The sequence below is a fragment of the Balaenoptera borealis genome (assembly GCF_965194805.1).
Source record: "Balaenoptera borealis genome assembly, chromosome: 2".
NCBI classification, from domain to species: Eukaryota; Metazoa; Chordata; class Mammalia; order Artiodactyla; family Balaenopteridae; genus Balaenoptera; species Balaenoptera borealis.
Window position 1 is genome coordinate 77,646,488 of NC_138867.1, and position 23,055 is coordinate 77,669,542.

General features: G+C 37.7%; 1 protein-coding gene across 1 annotated transcript in view; it reads right to left on the bottom strand.

The window, feature by feature from the left end:
• Positions 1-23,055, bottom strand: part of KIAA0825 — a 366,826-nt gene that overhangs the window by 154,780 nt on the left and 188,991 nt on the right. The window contains exons 19-22 of the mRNA XM_082375204.1: positions 20,063-20,471; positions 15,835-15,994; positions 11,627-11,785; positions 9,739-9,833 (exon numbers count right to left, since the gene is read on the bottom strand). Of these exons, the coding sequence (XP_082231330.1) occupies positions 9,739-9,833; positions 11,627-11,785; positions 15,835-15,994; positions 20,063-20,471 (823 nt within the window). The remainder of the gene's footprint in view (positions 1-9,738; positions 9,834-11,626; positions 11,786-15,834; positions 15,995-20,062; positions 20,472-23,055) is intronic.

Genomic DNA, 23,055 nt, shown 5'->3' on the forward strand with positions numbered 1-23,055 from the left:
TCTTGAAAGAGAACAGATCAGTGGTTAGCAGGGATTGGGATGGGGGAAGAATTGACTACAAACGGTCAGCACAAGGGAATTTTTTGAGAAATGGAATTCTCTGTATTTTGATTGTGTTGATTGTTAAACAACTTTATGCATTTGTCACAACTCAACTATCTAGCAAGAAGAGTGAATTTTACTTTATACAAAATTTTTAAAATAAAAATTCAAACTGATTTTAAAATACAGGTTATATTATATCACATAAAGGTGAGCAATAGAAGAACTAAAATGAAAATTCAATTAGCAGAGCTTGAAGGGAAGAGGAGGAGGTAGTGTGAGTTAAATCTTTTTTTTGCAAGGTGCCCGTAAATACTAATTTTAAGCTGATAGATTAAAAAAAATAGTGGTGTAGCTTATCCCTTAGATTTATCAACCAAAAGAAATAAAACCAGAAATGGTTCAAATGGCTGCAAGTGCAGTGGAACTTGTGTGATTGAGGAGCTGGGGAGGGGAACTTTTATATTTCATGTCTTACGTTCCTGTACCTTTTGAAATCATATACGTGTATGTATTGCTTATAGTTTATTACAAAATAAATTTCAAACTTATATTAACACAAATATTGTGGATGCAAAATATCTTGATTTAAATTTGTTTTCACCAGATCTCATATTATGGAAAAAAAATCAAATTTAGAGCTACACCTCCAAGGTACTTAAAGGTGAAAGTTTCATTTACAGTAGTATAAAAAAGCACTATTGGTATCCTAACTAATGTCATATATAACACATTACAAATGTACTGTAATAAATACTGTTATAAATGTTAATATATAAAATATTATATAAAGTGAACAATTTTATTAGTTGTTCATACTTATTATAATATTTAATTATATCAATACCTAATAGATATTTAAATTTCTCTAATTATGTCATAATAAAAATACCTTCAAAGAGATAATTTCCTCTCTTTATGTTGATATAGCAACAAAAGTAAACTGAGATATTCAGTGATGACCAATAATCCTGAAAGCAGTCAAGGTTCTTTTCATCTACAGCCAAACTGAATCAATGGGCCTATGACAGCTACTCCTGGTGGAAACTATGCTAAAACTTCTTGTAGAAAAACATCATAGAGGCTTTGGGGTCTGAACAGAATTTGACAGGGGAGAGACTTAAAGAATAGTTATTGAAAAAATAATTTACTCCATTCAAGCAAGTTTTTAATAGCTTTTGATCTGTTGCAAGAACCCCAAAGTGCCAGTATGTGAATGCATAATTGGGTAGGAGAAAATTCATTACAAAGTGAATTTTGGTTCAACTTGACAAGTAAAAAATTTTCCCATGGCTGCTTTTGAGAAAATTATTATACCTTCCTTTCATCAAAATGTTGCTAATTCTGCATTTCTGTCAATAGCATTTAATATATTTATTTAGGTTGTCTGTTTTCTACCTCACTAAAGTAACAGAGACCTTTATTTAAATCCCATCCTTGTTAAGTTACATAATACAGACACATACAATCTCTCCATATGTAAGAGAATCACTCTTGGCATCCCCACCGTGGGAGCCACGGAAATGCACCGCTCACATCTCCTGCTGCAGTTAGCGTGGGGAGTGAGGGCCCTAGCTGTCATTCCTCTGCATCTACCATTGCATTTGTGCTTTGGCCATGCTTCTCCCAAGCACATCTCAGTCAGTGTCTGAGCACAGTGGAGGTAGAGTACCAGCCCATTCCTGCAGGACATGAGACTCTTCCAGTGTGGGACTTTAGCTCAAGGAGTCCCCATTGGCTTTGCCAACACTTTCTTAGAACTACTCTGTTATCTGAGCCTCTTCCAACCCAATCCTCTGCCCCACCTCCTTTCACAGGTATCAGATCAGCAACTGGGTCTGAAGGTTTGCCTGCCTATTCCTGCTTCCTCCTCTTTACCCTCCATGTGCATTTCTCCTGCCAAATCTCATGTACTTCTAATCCCATTTTGGCACCTGCTTGGAGGATGTGAACTGACACACTCAATCTGAAGAAATGATAAGCATGGCACCTTTCTATAAACACCTAGGCCACACTGGCTTCAAAGAGAAAGTATCAGAGCTAACTTTTACGCAAATGAGGAATAGATTTAGCTGAGCCCCCAAGCTTCCTTGGGAATATCTTTTATATCTGTGATATATAATCTCCTCCTCAGTCTCTAGCCATAGTCTCTAATCTGGTCTTCCCTCCTTTTAATTAACCTGTCCCTCCACCCCAGCTATTATTAATGTCCTAAAGTAGCCTTCTGTTCCTATCACTCCTTTGCTTAAAGGCTTTGATGATTCCCTCAAGTTCAACAGTTAAAGTCCAAATTTCTCAGCCCTCAGACCCTCTACAACCTAAATACAGTCAACTTACTTCTCAAGTTTTAACTAGAAGAGGGCTCTCTTCCTCCAAGGCTAGAGACAAGAAGCAAAGGACTGGAGATGACATAAACAAAACTGAAGTTTAGGAAGAAAAGCTGGGAGATTCATGTTAGACGGCCTAAATTTTCCTGGTAAATAGGTGATGGCGAGCCAGTTGCTGAGAGGGATATAAAGAGTGGAAGAAGGGGGATAAGTATTGTGATAACCAAAGTGGAAATTCACAATGAATTAAAAATTTTGTGGAACAGCTCTCAAGGACCCTTTGACATATATTAACATTCTCTAGTAAACTGTTACTTTATTACAAATAAATGTATTTCACAAAGCAGATGCTCGAAAATATTTTTTGAATGAGTAAAGTAAGCACAACTCTAGAGAATTAACAGAAGTGGTTAAGAATATGGACATGAGCTAGAATCTGAGAGCTCTGTGTCTTGGTGCCTTAGATTCCTTATCAGGAAAATAATGGTAACATAGTACCTACTTCATAAGGTTATCATAAGGATTTATAATTAAATATGTATGTAATTTACTTAAATTACACCAGCCACTTGGCAAGTGCTTCCTGTTTTCTGTCTTCATTATCACCAGTACTTGTACAGTGAACACTGAGGTAATAAAAAACAAATTTTGACCTAAGGGTACAAACCCGAAGTTATTAAACACCTATTTTAATCGATTCAGAATTAAACCAAAGCAAAATGTAATGGCAACAGTCAAATGTGAATCATACACATGCACATACTGTTTTTCTCTCACGCTAACTGCTCTCTCTTCAATTTCCAAGAAGAAGACTAATTTTTCATTGAACATACATATATACAACAGCTATTCCCATTCACTGGAAAAAGTGATCAGCTTTTCCTTTGTACTGTTTCTACCACATAATCAGTCCCTATGAACCAGTCCCTATGAATTTATTAAGACTAATAAATTCTGGGGACCTAGTGTACATCATGGTGATTATAGTTAACAATACTCTATTATATACTTGAAAGTTGCTGAGTAGATCTTACATGTTCTCGCCACAAAAAAGAAATGGTAATTATGTGAGGTGATAGAGGTGTTACTTAGCACTGTGATGGTAATCATTCTGCAATATATGTGTACCAAATCAATACGCTGTACACCTTAAACTTACACACTGCTATATGTCAATTATATCTCAATAAAGCTGGAAAAATCTGACCAGGAATACGGTGTAGTAGATAAAGCACCAGATACAGAATCAGAAGCCTTCATTTTGCCTTCCAGACACTACTTAATATCTGTGACCTTGGGTATGTCATTTTGCAACCTCACAAGTACCTGTGTCTTATTACATAGTCGTAGTGAGTGTCAAAGGGGAAGATTTGTGTGAAAGTACTTTATACACCGTAAAAGACGACATATACAAGTTACCACTCAGAAAACAATATACATTTATGGATTTGTTTGGTTCATGTACCAAAGCCCTAACCCCTGAAAATCCTGAGGATCAGAAGTTAAATTTATACCTCCTAGATACACTGTAGACAATCTCTGTCCAAAAAACATGCTGCTTTAGGAGTTAAAAATGGAAGGGAAGCCTTCTGCTATTAGAGAAGATGGTGATGGTGGGTAGAATCACTCAGTCTGAGGTCTTTTGGTGGAGGTGGGAAGAAAAGGGTTTTCCAGGGAGCTAGAGCATGAAAAAAAACTACATTTGAATGCCATGGCGTATGCGATGTATGTAATGGCTCAATGTATTCATAAAATCAGCTTCCCCTTTTTCTTAAACCCATCTCTCCATAACCAGGCAGCCTGCTGCTACATCAGGAATTTACTGCTGTGAGCAACTATAAACATTGTGCTAATGGCGGCACTGCCTGAGAACGATCATTGGAGAGTGTCGTGTGTGCAGTTCAAGGCCAGAGACAATATTTCCTACTCTCTACACACCACAGGGCACACACAGGATACAGCTTAAAGGCACTTTAATAATTATTATTATTAAAAGCAAACAATCAACTCCACAGATCAACGGCTCTTTTAACACATGTTTTCTAAACTCCCGTTTCCTCTCAGATGTATGGTTATCGTCCACTGGGAAAGGCCCCAAAATGATAGCCAGAAATCTGCCACCACCACCCCTTCTGCTGTTCCTGCCATCATATTTAATTGTGCTTGCTCAATGCAAAGCCAAACTCATATGCAGTATATTTAGATGGTTAAAATAGTATAGCATTCCACTGTATTCACAGATTATTTTCAATGCCACCATTCTTGGGAATTAGTCTGGAATAAATAAGGTAAAGAGAAAAGAAGCAACATAAATTTGTTCCAGTGACAAAGAAAACAATACCAAAATGGCAGTCTGGAGATTCGCCGTGAATGAAGGAATACAGAGTGTTCCTTTTGGTGAGCTTTCCTGCAAATGCAATCACCATCTCATTTGATAGTCTGGATTTATTTTAAAGTGGGTGAGAAAGAAAGCAGGAAAGTAATTGTAAGAAACTGTGAAAAGTACCTTTATTATTTCAAAAGATCAATGTATAATCACTGTACTTACTCTTATATGGCATTAAAGGTAAAGGTGTAGAACTGATATATATGTTGATTTTCTAAACCTCTAAGGAGTCTTTATTTTCCACAATGGCAAACTTTCTAAGTTGAAAAACATATACCATTAATATATATTCAGGATCTCTTTTCTGAGGTCTCAGCTACTATCTATTTCTTCAAATGCCTTGAAAATCACAAATTTATAAAGGCTTGGTTGGATGTTTTTGTCGTCTAACTCCATCTTAAATTTTTCAACGATAGTATCATTTAACAAATACAAACCCTACCACCCCAAAAGTCAAAAGACTTCTGAATCGTGGAGTAGAGAACAGACTTTGTTGCTGGAGAGGTTATGGCTTGAACTGGATCAATTAATTAAAAATAAAGACCCGTGTTCTGTGCTTTTAATCTGAGCTGAACTTCACATAATAACAAAAACAGGCACTTTAAACATACAAAGCTTAATTAACCCGATTTTCATCCAAATGAATGAATATGCACATAGATAAATTTTTACTTGAGATTTTCCAGGATACACTTCTTATTCCAACATGACTATTGATCAAACACCACCTTTAGAGAACACCTACTCTGTGTTCATCTGTCAAAGGCTGACTTTTTCTCTGCATTCTTATTCCTCATTTGTTTGTTAACTAATCCAACAAATATTACTCAGAGCCAGCTATGTGCCCAAGGGCTAGTCTAGGTACTGAAGACACGGTTGGAATAAGACAGCCAAGGCACTCTTCTCATGGATTGTACTTTCCACCCTGGAGGTGGGGGGGCGGGGGGAAGCAGGGTTGAGCGACAATAAACAGAAACTATGATTTCAGGTAGTGATAGCTCAATTGAGAGAGCACAGTGAAATAGACTTGGAGGATCACTTTAGATGGGTGATAAGGAAAGACCTCTCTGAGCAGGTAACTTATGCCCCAGATAGACAAGATGGCACCAGCCATGGAAAGAGCTGAGGGAACTACAAGTACCAAGACCCTAAAATGGGGAAGAGTTTGGAGAATCCAAAGAACAGGAAAGGCAATGAACTTAGAACATCATGTGAATTGGAGGGACGTGTTTTGAGATGAGGCCTGATAGTAGGCAGAGGGCCCATCCTGGCCAAGGACTCAGGCTGCCACTTCAAGATTCGTTCTGACTTTGCAGTCAGCACAGAATCAGCTTGTGGAACAAAGGTTAGTGTTGTCTCAGATACACATATTATTGGCACCACCATATCTCCTCTTTCATGTACCTGAACCGTCCCTCAAGTGCTCATCCCTTGAGTCTTTACCTCCTACGTGGCTCACCTGGTCTTTAGACCCTCTTCCTTGCTCATTTTTTCACTGCTTGTCTTACAGACTCATGGGCCTGCTGCCTGGTCTCTGACCTGACACTTGTTCTGACCCTCATGATTGGTTTAGGCCTGGAGTGTACATAACCTCCATATACTTGACCTCAGGTATAACCTCACTGCTCCACCTCCCACCTCCAACTCCCTACTAATCCCAAACGACTTTTACTGTTTCCTTACTTGGCCAGACACTAACACTGCTTTCTGCTAGTGCTACTACTTTTCTAAGTATGTACAGTATTTTAAACTTTCAAAACCACTTCATATCCTTTAACACTCTCTTGATTGTGTCAACAATCTCTATGAAGTAGATATATAATTATCATCACTTAATTTTAAAGATGAGAAACTCCAAAGTTGAATAGTTTAGGTAACTTTCCTAAGGTAAGCTCACAACAGGACTGACCTGAGAACCCAGGAATCCTGTTTTCCCATTTCCATCCTGTTCCGGAGGTGAGGGAAATCTTGTCCACTCAGGGTATTAGAGTCTTGAGAGAGTAAGTCCACAGATGGTCTGCTTATGATATTGGATTTAAAGGCCAGGCACAAAGGAATTTAGGAGGTGAATAGAAAGGATTCCCTTCTCCTCAACTTTTTTCATATTTGTGTAGTTGAGTTCACTTTTGTTGTGACAGTTGTTTGTGACAAATGTTTGTCCCCAGACAACATTTGCACTGCTATATATGAACTCAACCATAGTGTAGAGATAGATTAGTATAACTTTATTACCAATTAAAGAGAGAAAAAAAATGGAATAAGTAACTTGTTTAATTGGTGACTTTGGGAAAAAAGAACTGAGCATATTCAGCTGAGCTGCTCTAGGTTTTCATCTTTGGCTCTGCCTACCCCCAAAGATCATGGTTGTACATAAGAAGTATCACTTTTTGGATGTAGGATAGCATATATAACTCTCATTTTAAAAGCTCAATGTTCTGTGGTCTCATTTTCAAATATGTAATTTCAAATAACCATGTTGTCAAAAATTCAGTGCTGCGCTCTAGAACCCGCTCACCACAACTAATGAGCCCGCACGTGTAGAGCACGTGCTCCGCAACAAGAGAAGCCACTGCAATGAGAAAGCTGAGCACCGCAATGAAGAGTAGCCCCCGCTCACCACAACTAGAGAAAGCCCGGAAAAAAGCAAATTAAAAAAAAAAAAAAATTCAATGCACTATTTTTTTTAAAATCAGCATTTCAGATAAACCTAAACAAGAGAGTCTCTCAGAGAAAATAACAGAAAAAATTTTCCTTACCAGTTCAATATTAATCAAGTCTCATAAATAACACTCTTAAAATAAATGGGAAGGTGCTAAAAGAGATGAAAAACTCTCAGGGGTCTTTCATCCTTCTAAGGCAGCTCAATTATATTCATTGTAGCTGTGGTGTGTGGTAGTTTAGAATAGAATGTTTTTCATACTATTCCTTAAGAATTTAAGAGATTCTAGCTGTTTCTGTTAAAAATTCATGACCCTGGGATTTCCCTGGCGGCGCAGTGGTTAAGAATCCGCCTGCCAATGCAGGGGACATGGGTTTGAGCCCTTGTCCAGGAAGATCCCACATGCCGCGGAGCAACTAAGCCCGCGCCCACAACTACTGAGCCTGCGCTCTAGGACCTGCAAGCCACAGCCTCTGAGCCTGGGCGCCACAACTGCTGAAGCCCACGTGCCTAGAGCCTGTGCTCAGCAACAAGAGAATCCACCACAACGAGAAGCCGGCGCACTGCAACGAGGAGTGGCCCCCGCTCATCGCAACTAGAGAAAGCCCGCACACAGCAACGAAGACCCAACGCGGCCAAAATATAAATTAATTAAAAAAAAAAATTCATGACCCTTTTCCAAGAGAACTGTTTTGACCTGTTACTTCTGGTTAAATTTGTAGGAGTTCTTTTTCCCCACTCATTCCTGCACATAATATGTCAGGGAAATAGACTTTAATAGCTATCAACCTAATTGAGGTATAACTAAAGTTGTTGAACAAAAACAACAATATGCGATTTGGGGTAAAACACAAATTCACTCGAAAGTGAATATCATACAGAGCAAATGCAGTAAGTTTTGAAGGACGTGTTGCCCCTAGATTACCATTTAGTGGACTGGCAGCAGCAATTCACAGCTGAAAGAACTCAGTAAATGATACTACAGCTAATCGACATAAATTCAAACTTTCCAAATAGCAGGGAAAAAACGACTTATCTTCCTTAGTTCGTTTCCAGACAGACATTTAATACTGGGCAAACATTATGTAGCCATAGATTCAACAGAAGACCTGGCCTTTCCTCCAGCACCGCTACCTCTCATCTCTCCAGGCAACTTTGGGACAGGTTAGGAACACCTGTGGGGGACTTGTGCCTTAATAGGGTGCACTCTGAACTACTACCTGCCACATGGTAAGCTTGCTGAGAGAAGGCTCTGTCCTCGATGGGGAAGTTTCTGGATTGTTCAACTTTGTCCATGATGGGTGGGTGAGCTTCATTCAGGGGTGAAATATTAGGAATACCACTATGATGACACATCTAAGCTACCGCTTTTCTTGGCAACAAAGCTGCCTTTTTTTTTAAAACCTCCACCTGGGAAATACTGAAATCTCTCTCTCAAAATATTTTCTTATATGCACCCAGATATCTCAAGGATGATTCGACAATTCTACTATGTCACTATCCTTATCGTCTTTTATGAAAAGTGATACTTCATATTTTTTTCAGAAAGATAAGAAAACATACAAAGATCATAAAGAAGATAAGTGAGTATAAACAAACAGATAATACCTGAAGAATAAAAGCAACTGCACATATATATTTTATGTAAAAATGTGACACTTGATAGAGAAATACAAATTTAAAATTTACACCTTACTGTTTTCACTGAAAACTTTAAAGGTATGGGAAAAAAACATATTCATTGATCCAAAATATAAAGAAAACATTTATGCTTTTGTGCAAAATAAATTACATGCATAGACTCCTAGACTGAAATCACATAATCATTTTATTGGGTTGTCCTGGGGTGTAAGTGTACGCGTGTGTGCGTATGTGTGTAAAGTAGTATGCAACTGAGATTACAGCAAGACGGTGCCAAAATAACTGGCTGAAAAGCAAAAAAATTCAATCATGACAGTTTTACTTACATGTTTCCCCTGATTAGTTGATTTGGCTTGGCATTTTGTATGCATTCATTAAATTGTTGTAAACAAAGGCATAGTATTATAATGACATTCAAATCAATAACTTTTGGTGTTTACAGCACAAAATCAAAAATATTTAAAATTTAGGCTAAAATCAACCAATTTCATCTCAGAAAAAGTTTTCCTGCCTTCTGCAAATGCTTACTATAGAAAAACAGCATTCACAAACTATACTTCATATAATTTCAAATATATATATATACATATATATATACACACACACACTCACATACAACCTATATATAAAAGATATATATCCTCTTCCCCCCGCCACATCCCCCAAATCCCCAATCTTATTACCTGTTTTTGAGCAGTACACTGAAGGTCGTCTTATCCAGTCCCAGATAATTTGGCAGCAAGTTTGACCAATTCCAGTTCCATTTTGTGATAGCTGACTGTTGATAAATGAGAAGACGCTATTGTTAGTTATTAATCAGAGTTAATATGATCAGTAAATTAAAGCTCCAGCTGTGATAGACTAACTAAGAAGGAGGGGGGTCCAGAACAAGGACTTAGACAGATAACATCAATCATGTCCACAGAATAAGGTTTTTATTCCAATAAGACAGCAATTAATTTATAAATCCATTTGGGGATGTAGTCATTATTTATAAAAATATAAATCAATTTCTTGAGTCGTTATTCTTCCAAGAGCTAATGAAATTTGCCCAACAAGTTACTCTGAAAGGGTGACTCTTTGTAGAGCAAAGCAAAATAATTGGCAACTTTTTCATGTATCAATTTATAGTTTCTTGGGGTTTTTTTTTAGCACCCAGAAGTTTGATTAAAAAAACAAAGATGGAAGTACTATGGCTCGAAATTACAAGACACAGCTTAATTAGAGTATGATATTAATGTTTTTGGTTAAGAATCTGCTTTAAAGGGGAAATTATAAGGACCTGTAAATGTAAATAACATAAGTAATTCTTTTTTTCTCATTTAATAGATAATTTCACAACAGAGTAAGGAGAAAAATTACTGTGAAAGATAATCTCATAATTCAGAACTGAATACAACATACCATTTATTTAAATGAAGTGAGGATAATTTAACAGCTATAATGATTATTTATGGTTGGAGGAATCGAATGTACAACACAGGAAGGCAGCCAATAAACTCAAACTTATACAATATATTTGGTTTTAAAGGATTATAGATGCTTATACTCCTTAACACTAAATAGTTTTGATAATAAGCATCCAGGCCAGTGTTTAAAATCCAACCAGAACTATGCCCTGTCACCTGCTGATTAATGGAACACTACAATCCTGTCATAGAGCAGGAGAATTCTGCCCCAGGTTGTCAGCATTTGAAGGTCTTATTCTACTACAGTATTGATGAATGTAGACTAGGGTTGTAACAGGCAAGGTAAAAATATTATCTGCATCCCGAATTAGGCCATTGTTTTAATTCTTATTTTCGTCAGAGCTCTAGGTCAAGCAATCCTTCTCTTCTGCCTTGTTGGTTCAAATAGTCTGTCAGGAGGCTACTGGGAAAAGGCACCAAAAAAAAGAACAAAGCAAAAGCAACTTTAGGTTTCAAGTCCTTTGGCATAAAGATGATCTTTTTAATGTGACTATGAAACATGCAGCTGAAACAATGGCATTATCTGACATTAAAAAATGAGCGGTGTTTATCACATTGACTTTATTCCAAACATCCTGACTTTAAGATTGTTAACAAATTCATTTTAAATTCAGGAATGTGTTTAGGGTTACAAGACAGCAAATTTACCTCATGCCACTTAAAATAGGAGCTCAAAGCTCTATTTACAACCAATTTTAAACTATTTTTTAGTTTACCTGATAAATTAGATAAATCCATAAAGATTGCAAGGTGTTTTGCGAGTGTGGGGGATGGGGGAAGCCAGGGAGGGGAAGATTGTAAGAAACACGGGTTTCTCGAGGCTGCCGGAGACACAGCCGAACAGATGCTCTCTCTGCCCACAGTGAACTGACCGGGGCAAAAGTCAAAGTTTACAGACCAAACATATGAATCCGTTTGACAAATAGAAAGAAGGTAAAATAACTTTTCCCAAGTCAATTTGCGCAAACAAGAGCAAGGCCTTTTGCTTCCTAGCCAAAAAAGTTTATGAGTAAATATTCAAACATAAAGCACTTTTTTTCTAACTTGTGTAAAAAAAAAACCCACAAATTTTAATTAAATTTACTATTTAATTTCCACATACCTGATCAAGCATGTTTTCGCTAAACACCTTGTACACATGGAAAGGGTTAAAGGCAGAGGGCTGATCTTCCACACTCCTCAAGGTCATCTTTAAAGGTCGGATGCATAATGGCTTTTCCTCTGAACCATTCATAGAAAACAGCTGTTCTTTTAAATACTCCTTCAAGGGAAAAAAATTACAAGTCGTGATGGTAGGAAGCATGTATTCTCTTTAAGAATGAACTGGTCAATATCCAAACCTACCCTTTCAGCACATTTGCTAGATTACACAGTATTATTTGCCTCAGGACAGAATACATTTTCAGAAGAAACATAGCAAGTACATGCCAATCAGGATTACAATAAACCCATCAAAAACAGGTTCACTTAATATATAGGATAGATTAGAAAACCATTTAACAAATTCTCACATAATGAATGTATGCTTGATATATCAGAATCTTTTTAATAGGCATTGTCTTGTCATTGCTTCACATGTTAACATGTCTGGTTACCAAAACTTAACTCGGGTGCATGACTATTCACAGTACAAGACTGTTCATCCATTCATTAAGTGTAGTTGCTACCTACTCCATGCTCAGCAGAGTACTAAGTACTCTGATAGTTCCCTGCAAGCAGTCTCCCTCTATGTAGAATTAATTATAATGCAAGCTCCTAAACTCTAGTTTCACACTGTGGACTGAAAAATATCAAGGTTCAATAGAAGCTCAAAGTATGTAATTTTAATTTTACCCCCAAATGCCAGTGACAACCTGGGGAGGAAAAAAAAAAAAAAGTCCATCTACTGCATTATACCTCATTTTCCATCCACAAATAAAAAGGTGAATAACCATAATCTACTTCATAAGACTCCTTCTGGAAAATGATAAATTTAAATGACTAAAAGTTTCCCACAAACTATCAAATACTTAATAAGTCATTTAATAAATAATATAACAGAAATGTCCTCCTGATTTTTAGTGTGTCACAATATAATGTTTTCTTCAAGGTTAGGGTTAGGACTTAGGTTCAGAAAGTTAGAGCTGAAAATGACTTCAGAGGTCATCTTGAAAACCCTTACTGCTCAAAGTCCGGTGTGTGGATTAGCCAAATGAGCCTCACCTAGGAGCGTGTTAGAAAAGCAGAATCTCAGGCCCAACCGAATGAGAATCTGCCTGTTCACAAGCTTTCCCAGGAGGTGAGTGGGCACATGAAAGTTTGGGAAACTAGCCCACACTACATTCAGTGGTTGGCTCTGAAAGGTCAGAAGACACACTTGAGGTCACACACGGGAGCTTGGTAGCGTCAGTAAGAAGCCAGACCTCCGGTCTCAGGTCACTGTGTTTTCCCTGTGCCTCTGTAACTTCATGGAGAGAGAACGCCTGCTGTATTCACTGTAGAAGGCAAATTTCAGATCCTAAAACCCTCCATCTCGCAATAAAAAACACTGCTTGACATTTCTTAAACCTGCTCATTGTGGACCATATCTTTTTTAGAATGATTAATTCTGTAGCATCTGACAGACACACAGACACACACGGACTCTTATTAAATATTATTAGATAACAAGCCATCAGAAAAGAATTAGATTTAGATTTTTGAACAGAAACAATTTTTCTCCATCAAGATTTCTGAAAGTAAAATTTTAAAAAGGAATAAATTATTCCCCTTTCTTTGAAAAACTGCTTTGTTTTGGCTAATAACAATCGTTCTCACTGTTTCCCCTTACGTGGCTATGTTTTGGCTTTTTTTGTTTCCACAATTCAGAAAAGAGAAAGTGCTCTGTTCTGTTGTAAGCTGTGAACACAATGGTGTTTTCTCCCTTGTGGATTTCTCTGACCTCTGTGCTATATTGACACTTGTCACTGCCCCTTCTCGAAAGCCTCAGATTTTCTGTGGCATCACTTTAACCAGAAGTACTGCTAATGTGGTCTCTTTCTTTAGAAGAAATACATTTTTCTTTGAACATCCTTTCTTGAACATATTCCCTGTGCAGTTACATCAGAGCTTATTCCTCTACCCATTGCTTCTCTGTTGCTCTCCACTGAAGAGATCCACTGGCCTCATGAGCTCAACTACCGTCCTAGTTGAAAGCCACCAAATCTACAGTCACAGCCTCTTGTATCTGTGCTTCTGGACAGCATCTTCAACCACCATTTGGACTTTTATGCTCGGACACCTTACCTTTATTTCAAACATTTAAAAACTCATCTTCTCTCAAAACTTCCCTGTCTCTCAATAGCACACCAATGCTTCCACTCACCCAGGCCTGTACGTGTAAATGCTCTGTACTTACGTTTTCGAACACTATTTAGCAGCACACCTGAAAGTGCTAAAGACATGACGCCACTCATTAAATGAACAAACGTCACGGTGCAATTTACCTACAGCATAACGATGCCTCACAGTATAAAAGCAGCCATAAGTATTATTCTAGTCACTCAGTCACCCTTGTGTTGTTTGTGTTTACTGCCTGCTTTGTCTGAGAAGTCAAGGCAGAGGCCTCGCTACTTTCGTTGATTCTATCCTCACCTTACATTATGCCTCTAACCTTGCAGCCCTGCATTTCACGCAGCACAATAAACCACCAAGTACTTAGCTTGCTTTCCCATCTGATAGATGTTGCCACAACAGTAAGTATATTCAGTTGCAGAGAAAGAAAAATCGTAACTTTGAATCAGAATGTGGTGATACTCCCGCAAAGAGTCTTATGTACATCAGCTCTCATAGCACACCTGTTCAGAAGCGCTTCCTCAGAGTTCCACGAGTTCTACGAGAAAACAGCCTTTGGATTTCCTGAATACAACAGGTGGCCGATGGCCAGTAAATAGCCAACTTAATTTTTGTTGATTTTGCTTACTGGTGATTTACTGATCTTTCTCATGTTATGGAACTTTGAAAGAAAGGACTCCTCTATCAGTTGGGCAATCTATACCAGCCATTGTTGTGCTCAGGATTATTGTAACTCAACTTTACTAAGGCTCTGAGGGTACTCTGACTACAACATCTGTTCCTCTGTAACCACCACAGTTACTTTGGCCAATCTGGGTGGCCAGGGTGACATGCCCATGAAGACCCTGACTCTGTAATGGAGGTCTTTCAGTTTGCCAAGGCCACGACTTCCTGCTTGCCAGAGATGGAAACCTCAGACAAGCTGTGAGAGATCATTAGCAAGCATGAACAGGTTGTGTTACTTTGTAACAATTGCTACTGAGCTCCAGTCCCTTAAGAACAGGACCTTGTCTCATAGCTACAAAGGCCTCCATCCTTCTCAGGTGATCATTGAAGCTGACTGGTTGATTACCTCTCTGCAAGCCAGAAAACAAGATTTACTTGAAGTAACTTTCAGATAGATAATAGTGGGGAGAACATTTATGTAACTGAGTCGTAAAATCCTGTTGTAGAGTTAATTCACTCCTTGGAAATGTATGGTTTTTAAGGCCTACCTCATGGAGATAAAACACTATATCTTAACATTATTCATATTATACAATTTTTATTATGCCAAAAAATACATTCATGTGTTTGCAAATATAAACATAATTCTAATTCACACTAGATGTCACATTCGAATCCAGATATGTATGATCAAATTAAAAACCTAAGTTAGCAAATTTGGATTGTTTCAAGTAAATAACTGAGATACCTACTCTCTAAATTTTTGCTAAAATAGCCAGATACATGCAAGGTCAGACGCTTAACCCGGCAGAGAGGTGAATAAGCATGACATTGGTTCTAATCAGTGTCCCTACATTAATGCATTTTCTTGGGTTAATCTAGTTGCTCCCGAATATGGTTCGATATTCTTCTGAAGTTTCTTAGTATGTAAGGAATATTCAACTTCACCAACACGAATATGACGTCTACAGGAGAAGAGCTATATCTCTCTTCAGAAAATTCATTTCACAAATACCAGATTTTAACATCAGCTTAGTGGTCACAAATACACAATTCCCATACTACACCTCTAGTCTCTACAATTCCGAACTGAGTTTATGAACCGTGTTATTGTTTAAACCGTATAAATAAAACCGACATTGTCTCGGTGAAGCTTCTGCTGTACAAATGCAGAACAGCCGGGGCTGAATAGATTCTATTAATAATGCAATATTGAGTTTGGTATTGACTTTAAGAAGTATTATCACCTCCTTTACTAACCCTTAGCTGCCAGCAGACGCTGCCTCAGGCCAGTACACACCTAATTGCTCGGTAAAAAGGCCGTTTCCCTACCTCATTGAGCCGCATGATGTGATAAATTTGCCTCAGGTACTCGCTGCCACCTGGTTTGTGGCAGATATCCAGGACCATCATGTTTATTTTCTGCTCAGTCAGTTCAAGAGCAATATCTCCTTCTTCTAAGGCTGTGTTTTTCTCTATTGTCATAAATGCACTAAATACAAAGAAAGCATACAAGTATCAGTGGTGAAGAATTGTAAAGATGGAAAATAATCAAAGAGATTGAGTGTGGAGAGTCGATGTAAATCTCGGATTCAAAGCACCTATAAAGACTTTGCTCAAATAGGTAAGCCTTCCCAAAAGGCTGCAGCTCACATAAACAGCGCCTTGGAACAGAGCACCTGAAAGCATTTTTAAAAATTGAATCGTTTCTTTTAAAACATTTCTTTATTGCATTTATACTCCTATCTATAAAACATTTCCCCATTACCACAATTGTTGAAATTGCTATAATCATGGGATGAAAACAAAACATTTCTTTCTAAGAACATGTAAGAAATAATCTGTATTTTCTCTTTGAGGATAAAGAGTATCTTTGATGCCAGAAATAGCTTTGGTATTCTGTCTTTTGCAGATTCCTCTTTACACCTGTCTCAGAACACACTAAAGACTAATTCAAGTGTCAAAAGGGGGAGCCTATTATACTAAATATAGGCTGGGTGCTTCCTGCAGGAGTGCTGACCACTGGGTATTTTAAATTGGCCTTTTGACACTTGTTGCCTTCTAAAAATACATGCCCCCCTCCTGTTCTTCTAGGTGACAGATACTTAGCAAAAGTCACTACCCTGCTTACCCTTCCCGGAAAAGGGTCTATTATAACCACACCAGGAATGTGCAAGTTATATGCAGGAAAGGTTTCTTTTATAAGAACTCATGTGCTTATTATTGATTTTAAACATTATTTACATAGTAATAATGGATGACATAATTTTTAAAAAATTCTCAAGCTGTACCAGTGTAAAATTAATCACGATATTCAACTTACATCATATATATTCCATACTAATTTTCTTTTTACAAGTGCTATTAGGATCACGTTAGTCTTTGCAGTCTAAGTATTCTTAAGAAAACGCAGGGGTTTCCACTGTTTCCCAGACTAAATGAAATTTACTGTGGTGTAATCAGCTATATACTGCAGTTCATTACTGAGATTTTGCCATGATTATAAAATTCATTCTGCTAAGAGTCAATGCCGCTGACCTGAAGACTGAACCAAATGATACCCAGCTGCTGGACATTAACTGTTATATTGCTTCCACATGTAGCTTCAAAGCATCCTTCTCTAAAAAAAAACAAAAAAAGAACTTTATGATCATATAAGCCTTGCTAAAAAATAAAGCAAATCCTACTCTTAAAGATATTTATTAGCTAGAGTAAATCTTTAAACAAACAAAAAAGACCTTTTTGCAATAAAAAAAAGTTTGTAAATATCTTTTTGAAGCTGCATGCAGGCTGCAAGCAAAATTTCTTGTCAGGTTTTGTAGAGGCTGACATGGAAAAAGTTGAGGCCCTCTGACAAAAGAGTGTCTCAGTGTCAGCCCCTGAATTGTATCCTTTCCTGTCCATCACTGTGCAGGTGAAGCAAATGATTGGATTCAGTCAATGCTATGATTAATGAGTTCCTCTCTGGATTTGGGACTGCCTATCAATCATGTCATTAGGGAGAATGTGCCCTGAAAGAGGCAGACCTTAGCCAAGGAATAACTGCATTAATCTTAATCTGTATATGCACCCAGCCAGCCAAGTCAGGGTCACCATGATGAAAAACAATAATCTTCAACTCGACAAATTACTTTGCAAAGACAGACGTTTCTTTACTTTTTGGCCTGTGTGTTCTCCAGAATCTAAGTTGACTGTTTACAGCTTGAGTGTTACTACAAAGTGAAGGTTATTTTAATGAATAGTAATGTTTTCAGGCAGCATGCAAGACAAGCAATGCTTACAGCTGCCACCTTTCCACTGCAGTTATTTTCACAGTTTCCATAAAATCAAAATTAAATCTGGGTGCAAGTGAAAGAAATCTAGCTAAATGATATTGTGTAGTTACAAGATAATCTTCATGAGGAATTAAGATTTCATTTATTTTAACAGAAGAACTATTTTAGTTTAAGGGCTTACATTCTCATACTTGAAAAAAAAATTATGGTAAAGCCAAGGCAACCCTCCACCTGTATACAGACATCATGGTTTAAAATACATTTTCCTCATGGTATAGATCTATGAACTAAATGATCATCAATTTGTGAGAAATGCATAGAGATGGAAGTTCATGTGTATATCAGATAATCAACTCGAAATCAAACTCGAGATGAAACATTCCTATAGCACCCAAATCCATAAGAGATTACCTAAAGTGAGTTAATAAGTCAAATTTAACTCTTTCTCAAATAAATGAAATAACTTTAAATCTGGATTTTTGTACATTGATATTATTTGAGAAATTGAGAAAGACATAGCACTGTGCTAATTATAAGTTACATAATATGTATTCAGAATCTTTGAGGGCTATAAACATTTTTAAAAATCAATAATTATTTTGGATGCATGTTACAACAGATAGCTAATCAGCCAAATATTAGCTAGACAATTTCCTACTAAAGGAGATAACCAGATGTGTTAGTGCTGTTTATAAGAAACTTAGACGAAAATTAACTTTTAAGGAAAAATTTTTCTTATGGATTCCTGTGTGTAGCCCCAGGTATATTACAGACATTACTTTAAACTGATCTTATTGATAGAGGGGGTCATAATTCAGCAGTATCATAAATTTAACTTTATAATCAGATCCACTATTTTTACTCTGCTTTTTTCTCTCCCTTTTACACCCACTGCTATGGATAATGACATGGCCTTAATCTTTTAGTCTTTGAATTAAAGCCTGTAAATTGGTATCAAATGCAAATGTAAAGATTAAGGTCACTGTCAATGTTACTAAGCATTTTCCTGACTGCTACTGTTATTCCTACACACAGGATGCTCACAAGTAAATTTCTAGAAGTCATATGACAAGAACAGGAAAATCATGAGTACTTACATTTCTTACATTACTTACATGACTACTTATATTAATTTGGATTAATATAAAGTCTTACAGATTAATATAAACCAGTAAAGAGTATTTGTTATCACACTACTAACCAGTGAGTGCAACATATTTTAATGGTTTATAAATAACAAATGCTCCCCAGTTCTAAGCTCGATGTTAAGAACTTCACAAATGTTATTTAATTTTTCAAAACAACTCTACCAGCTTAGTATCATCACTAAAAATGAGGTTTTGAGAGATTCTATAACTCGCACAAGATGGCCCACTTACAAGGGATTTGTATTTGTCCATCTGATTCCAGAGCCTGTGCTCTTTATCACTACCATGTACTAAAAGTAACAACTTTTAGTTGTTTCAGGCAGAAAGTTATAATAGTATCTTCTAGCAATATGAATATACTTTCAAAGAATGGGGGACCGGGTGAGAGTGTAGAAAAAGGAGGGGCTGGCTTAGTGAACTGTAGACCACATGAACCATAACTCCCTTATCAATATCATGCAATTCTATACTGAAGACTACTTTTAAGATAGGAGGACTCTATGTACATATTTAAATTCATCAGGGACCCTTAAAAATCTTCGCAATACCACAAATCACTCAGCTCTTGGTGACAAACCTATGAGAAGGCTGACATTTTCATACAGAAACAGCTGGGTGTGTTTATAGCTTGAGTGTGATATGCCCCAGTTGCCTTCTGGGATTCTTACATTACCAGATGAAAAATGTGTACCTTTTTGACAATCAGGTACACAGAAAGCAATAAAGAACCTTTTATATCCATTAATTCCTTCTTAATTTAATCTCCATGGCCAATCCATTTACGAAACGCTCCAGGCTATCCACTAGATACCTGTTTGCACACTGAAAAGGAGTGAAACCAAATTCTCCTGGGTTTAACTACCACCCTTTTAATCAGAAACCTTAAGATGGTGACTAAACAAGTATAATGTTCCAGTGTATCAATGGGGTTCAAATTCTAATAAGACAAGGAACATTAACAATCCAGTTTTTAATGGAACATTTATCTTTTTCTGTATTCATCAAAGTTCCCATGAAGCTAGGAAAATGACCATTGCTGCCTATCCGACAATATTTGGTTGTGGTGGTTGTTTATCGGTGACTTTGTTTTTGTGAATGTATTTGATGAAATTCAGTGAAAGAAAAACATCGCTTTACCATTCGGTGCTCAGTTTCCTTGCTTTCAACAATTGGCATTCAATCCAGTTGGGTTTTTGCTGCTCAATGCTCCGTATGACCTTTTGGGTCATTTGATTAGGGCTACTTGTCTGCTCTCCCATGATGCTTTCCAAACACACACAGATTAAACCGAGTTTCTCTTTACTCCATCTGTCAAGGGAGGCACCTGTTAAAAGTTCCACAGTGTTTCCATCCTCAAATATCCGACATATAATTACAATCAAGTTCCAGACAAGCAGGCCAGCTTTCTTTAATTCAACAAAGTTTTTTGACATTTTTCTCTCAGACAGAAAAAAGAAGTATTTAACTGGGGGAGGCAAACATGCAATCACCGTAGGTAACTTGCTGATTACAATAGATACTGCCTGAGCAGCAAGCCTTGTGCAGCCTGGGGAAGACAAGAAAGAAAAGGTATGATTAATATTAGCATTTGTGTTCCATCACTGTGTTGCTTTGAGTGTTGTGTGGAGATGTCTAATTTTTGCAGAGAAAATTGTTGAGAAGAGCAAGTTCCTGACATATTCCGACAGGACTCTACTGGGGTCCTCTGTAGTACTGCCAAAAATTCCCCAAATCCCAAACTTAATTTTTCCTCCCACAAATGAAGATTAGAAAATTCAGAATTATTACTTATATTTTTATCTACTAAGACCTCAGGTTTAAAGGGCCCAATGTCCTCCTAATTAGTAAATGCAAAGGTACTCCTGCTGGACATCTCTGTGGCCTTTGGCACTTCCTTAAGCCTTTCTCCTCTTCCCCTGGAATCCATGACAGAATCATTCCAGCTCCTGTTGGGACTGGCTCCTCTTCTTTTAGTTCTTAGCCCAAATGTCACCTCCTCTGAGAGCCTCCCCACACCATCCCATGTAAAGCAGTCCCTTCATGCCCTTCTCAGGCCAACCCCCAGTCCCTCCTTATTATTAGACCTCATTTTATTGCCTTTATTATAGCACTTAGCATCAGTTAATAATAATCTCCTTTATTTCTTCACTGTCTCCATCCACTAGAATATAAGCTCCAGGAAGGCATTCCTGTAGCCCAAGCACTTAGGACCTCATCTATAACAGTTGTTCAGTGAGTATTTGTTGAATAAATGAGTCAACAAACTGGTTCATGTTTACCTCTATTATTCTGCTTCTTTGTGTCCCATGCTAGTTCCACTTCTACTAACACCTCTTAAATGTATTTGCTAAGTCCTTGGCCTGTTGACTGAAGATTCTACTCTCCCTTACTTGGTGTTATTTCTCTGAAGGATTTACTGATCCTCCCTCTCTAGATCAGAGTTTCTCAACTTTGGCACTATTGACATTTGGGGCTGGAGAATTCTTTATTGTAAGGAGCCGACCTGTGCATTGTAGGATGTTTTAGTGGCATCTCTGTCCTACACTCACTAGATGCCAGTGGCATCCTCATCCATTGCGACAAACAAAAATGTCTCTAAAGCATTGCCAAATGTCCCCATCTTCCTAGTTGAGAACCACTCTTCTAGATGATTCTAGAATCTTCAGTCTTGGCCTTTCTCCAGGGTAACAGTCCTACGACTTCAGCTCCCCGATGGGCATTCCACTTCTCTGTCCTAGTCATCATTAACTCAAACCATAGCTAAAACCAAATTCATTGTTTTCCTCCCAGACTGCCTTGGCCCTCCTGACCCTCCCTCCCATCCTCTCTTCCTTCCTTCTTTTCTTCTGTCCTTCCTTCCTTTTCAATCTTGTAAACATTCCTGTTGATCCTTCATACCACACCGGGGACTGCACTGATAAATCTTCCTACTCCCTCATCTGACACCCAATTTTGCCTCACTGTGACCATGGCTACTACCTATTCAAGCCCTCCCTCACAAGTGGTATCTGGACTATTGTAGGACTCTCATCTCCCTGCTCCAGACCATGCCCAGCTGTACAGCCAGATTACCTAATTTCTCTGCTACAGTTCTTTTAGCTGTTTTCCACTGTTACGAGATCAGTCTGCAGAGCGTTGCTGACAAAACACTCCACAGTCCAGTCTCAGCCAGTTTCTATGAACCTTTATTTTATCCTCTTTGCTTTTAGCCTTCTGAATATCTCATTATTCTCACATAGGATGCCCTCCCTCTTCATGGGTCACTCATAATCTTCAATTCTTGGTTCAAAGTCCTTGCCTCCTATGAATTTATTTGAACATATTACCCATATGACTATGTTGGTAATTAGGTCCATAACGTGCCATGTTGTACTATGTTTTGTATTATCATCTATTACTGTTTATGTTATATGCTTTTATTTTATTTTATTTTATTTTTTTAACAGCTTTATTGGAGTATAATTGCTTTACAATGGTATGTTAGTTTCTGCTTTATAACAAAGTGAATCAGCTATACATATACATATATCCCCATATCTCCTCCCTCTTGCCTCACCCTCCCACCCTCCCTATCCCACCCCTCTAGGTGGACACAAAGCACCGAGCTGATCTCCCTGTGCTATGCGGCTGCTTCCCACTAGCTATCTATTTTACATTTGGTAGTATACATAAGCCCATGCTACTCTCTCACTTCGTCCCAGCTTACCCTTCCCCCTCCCCGTATCCTCATATTCATGAGTTGTCTTTACAACTAGACTAAAAGGCTCCTCAAGAGCATGGAAGAAAATCTCCTCACTCCTTGAGTATCCCACAAAGCTCGGCACAAGTGTTTTAATCCACTATGTATGCAATTGAATTTGAACATTGGAACGGAGTGAGAAGTCTAAAGAGGATAGCTTTAAGTTCTTCAGAAAAACATTTTTTACTGTTTTTACTGAACAAAAATAATTTAACACTGTGAAAGATTTTTCAAGATATTTGTGACATTTAAAGAGGTCACTCTGCTCTAAAAAAGTACAAAGCTCTTGGAAAACATAGGTCTAGTCTAGTGACTCCTCAGAAATTCATGACAACTTAAGAATCATTTTCAAAATGAACTGGATCAGTCTTTATACGTTTGTAAAAATTGG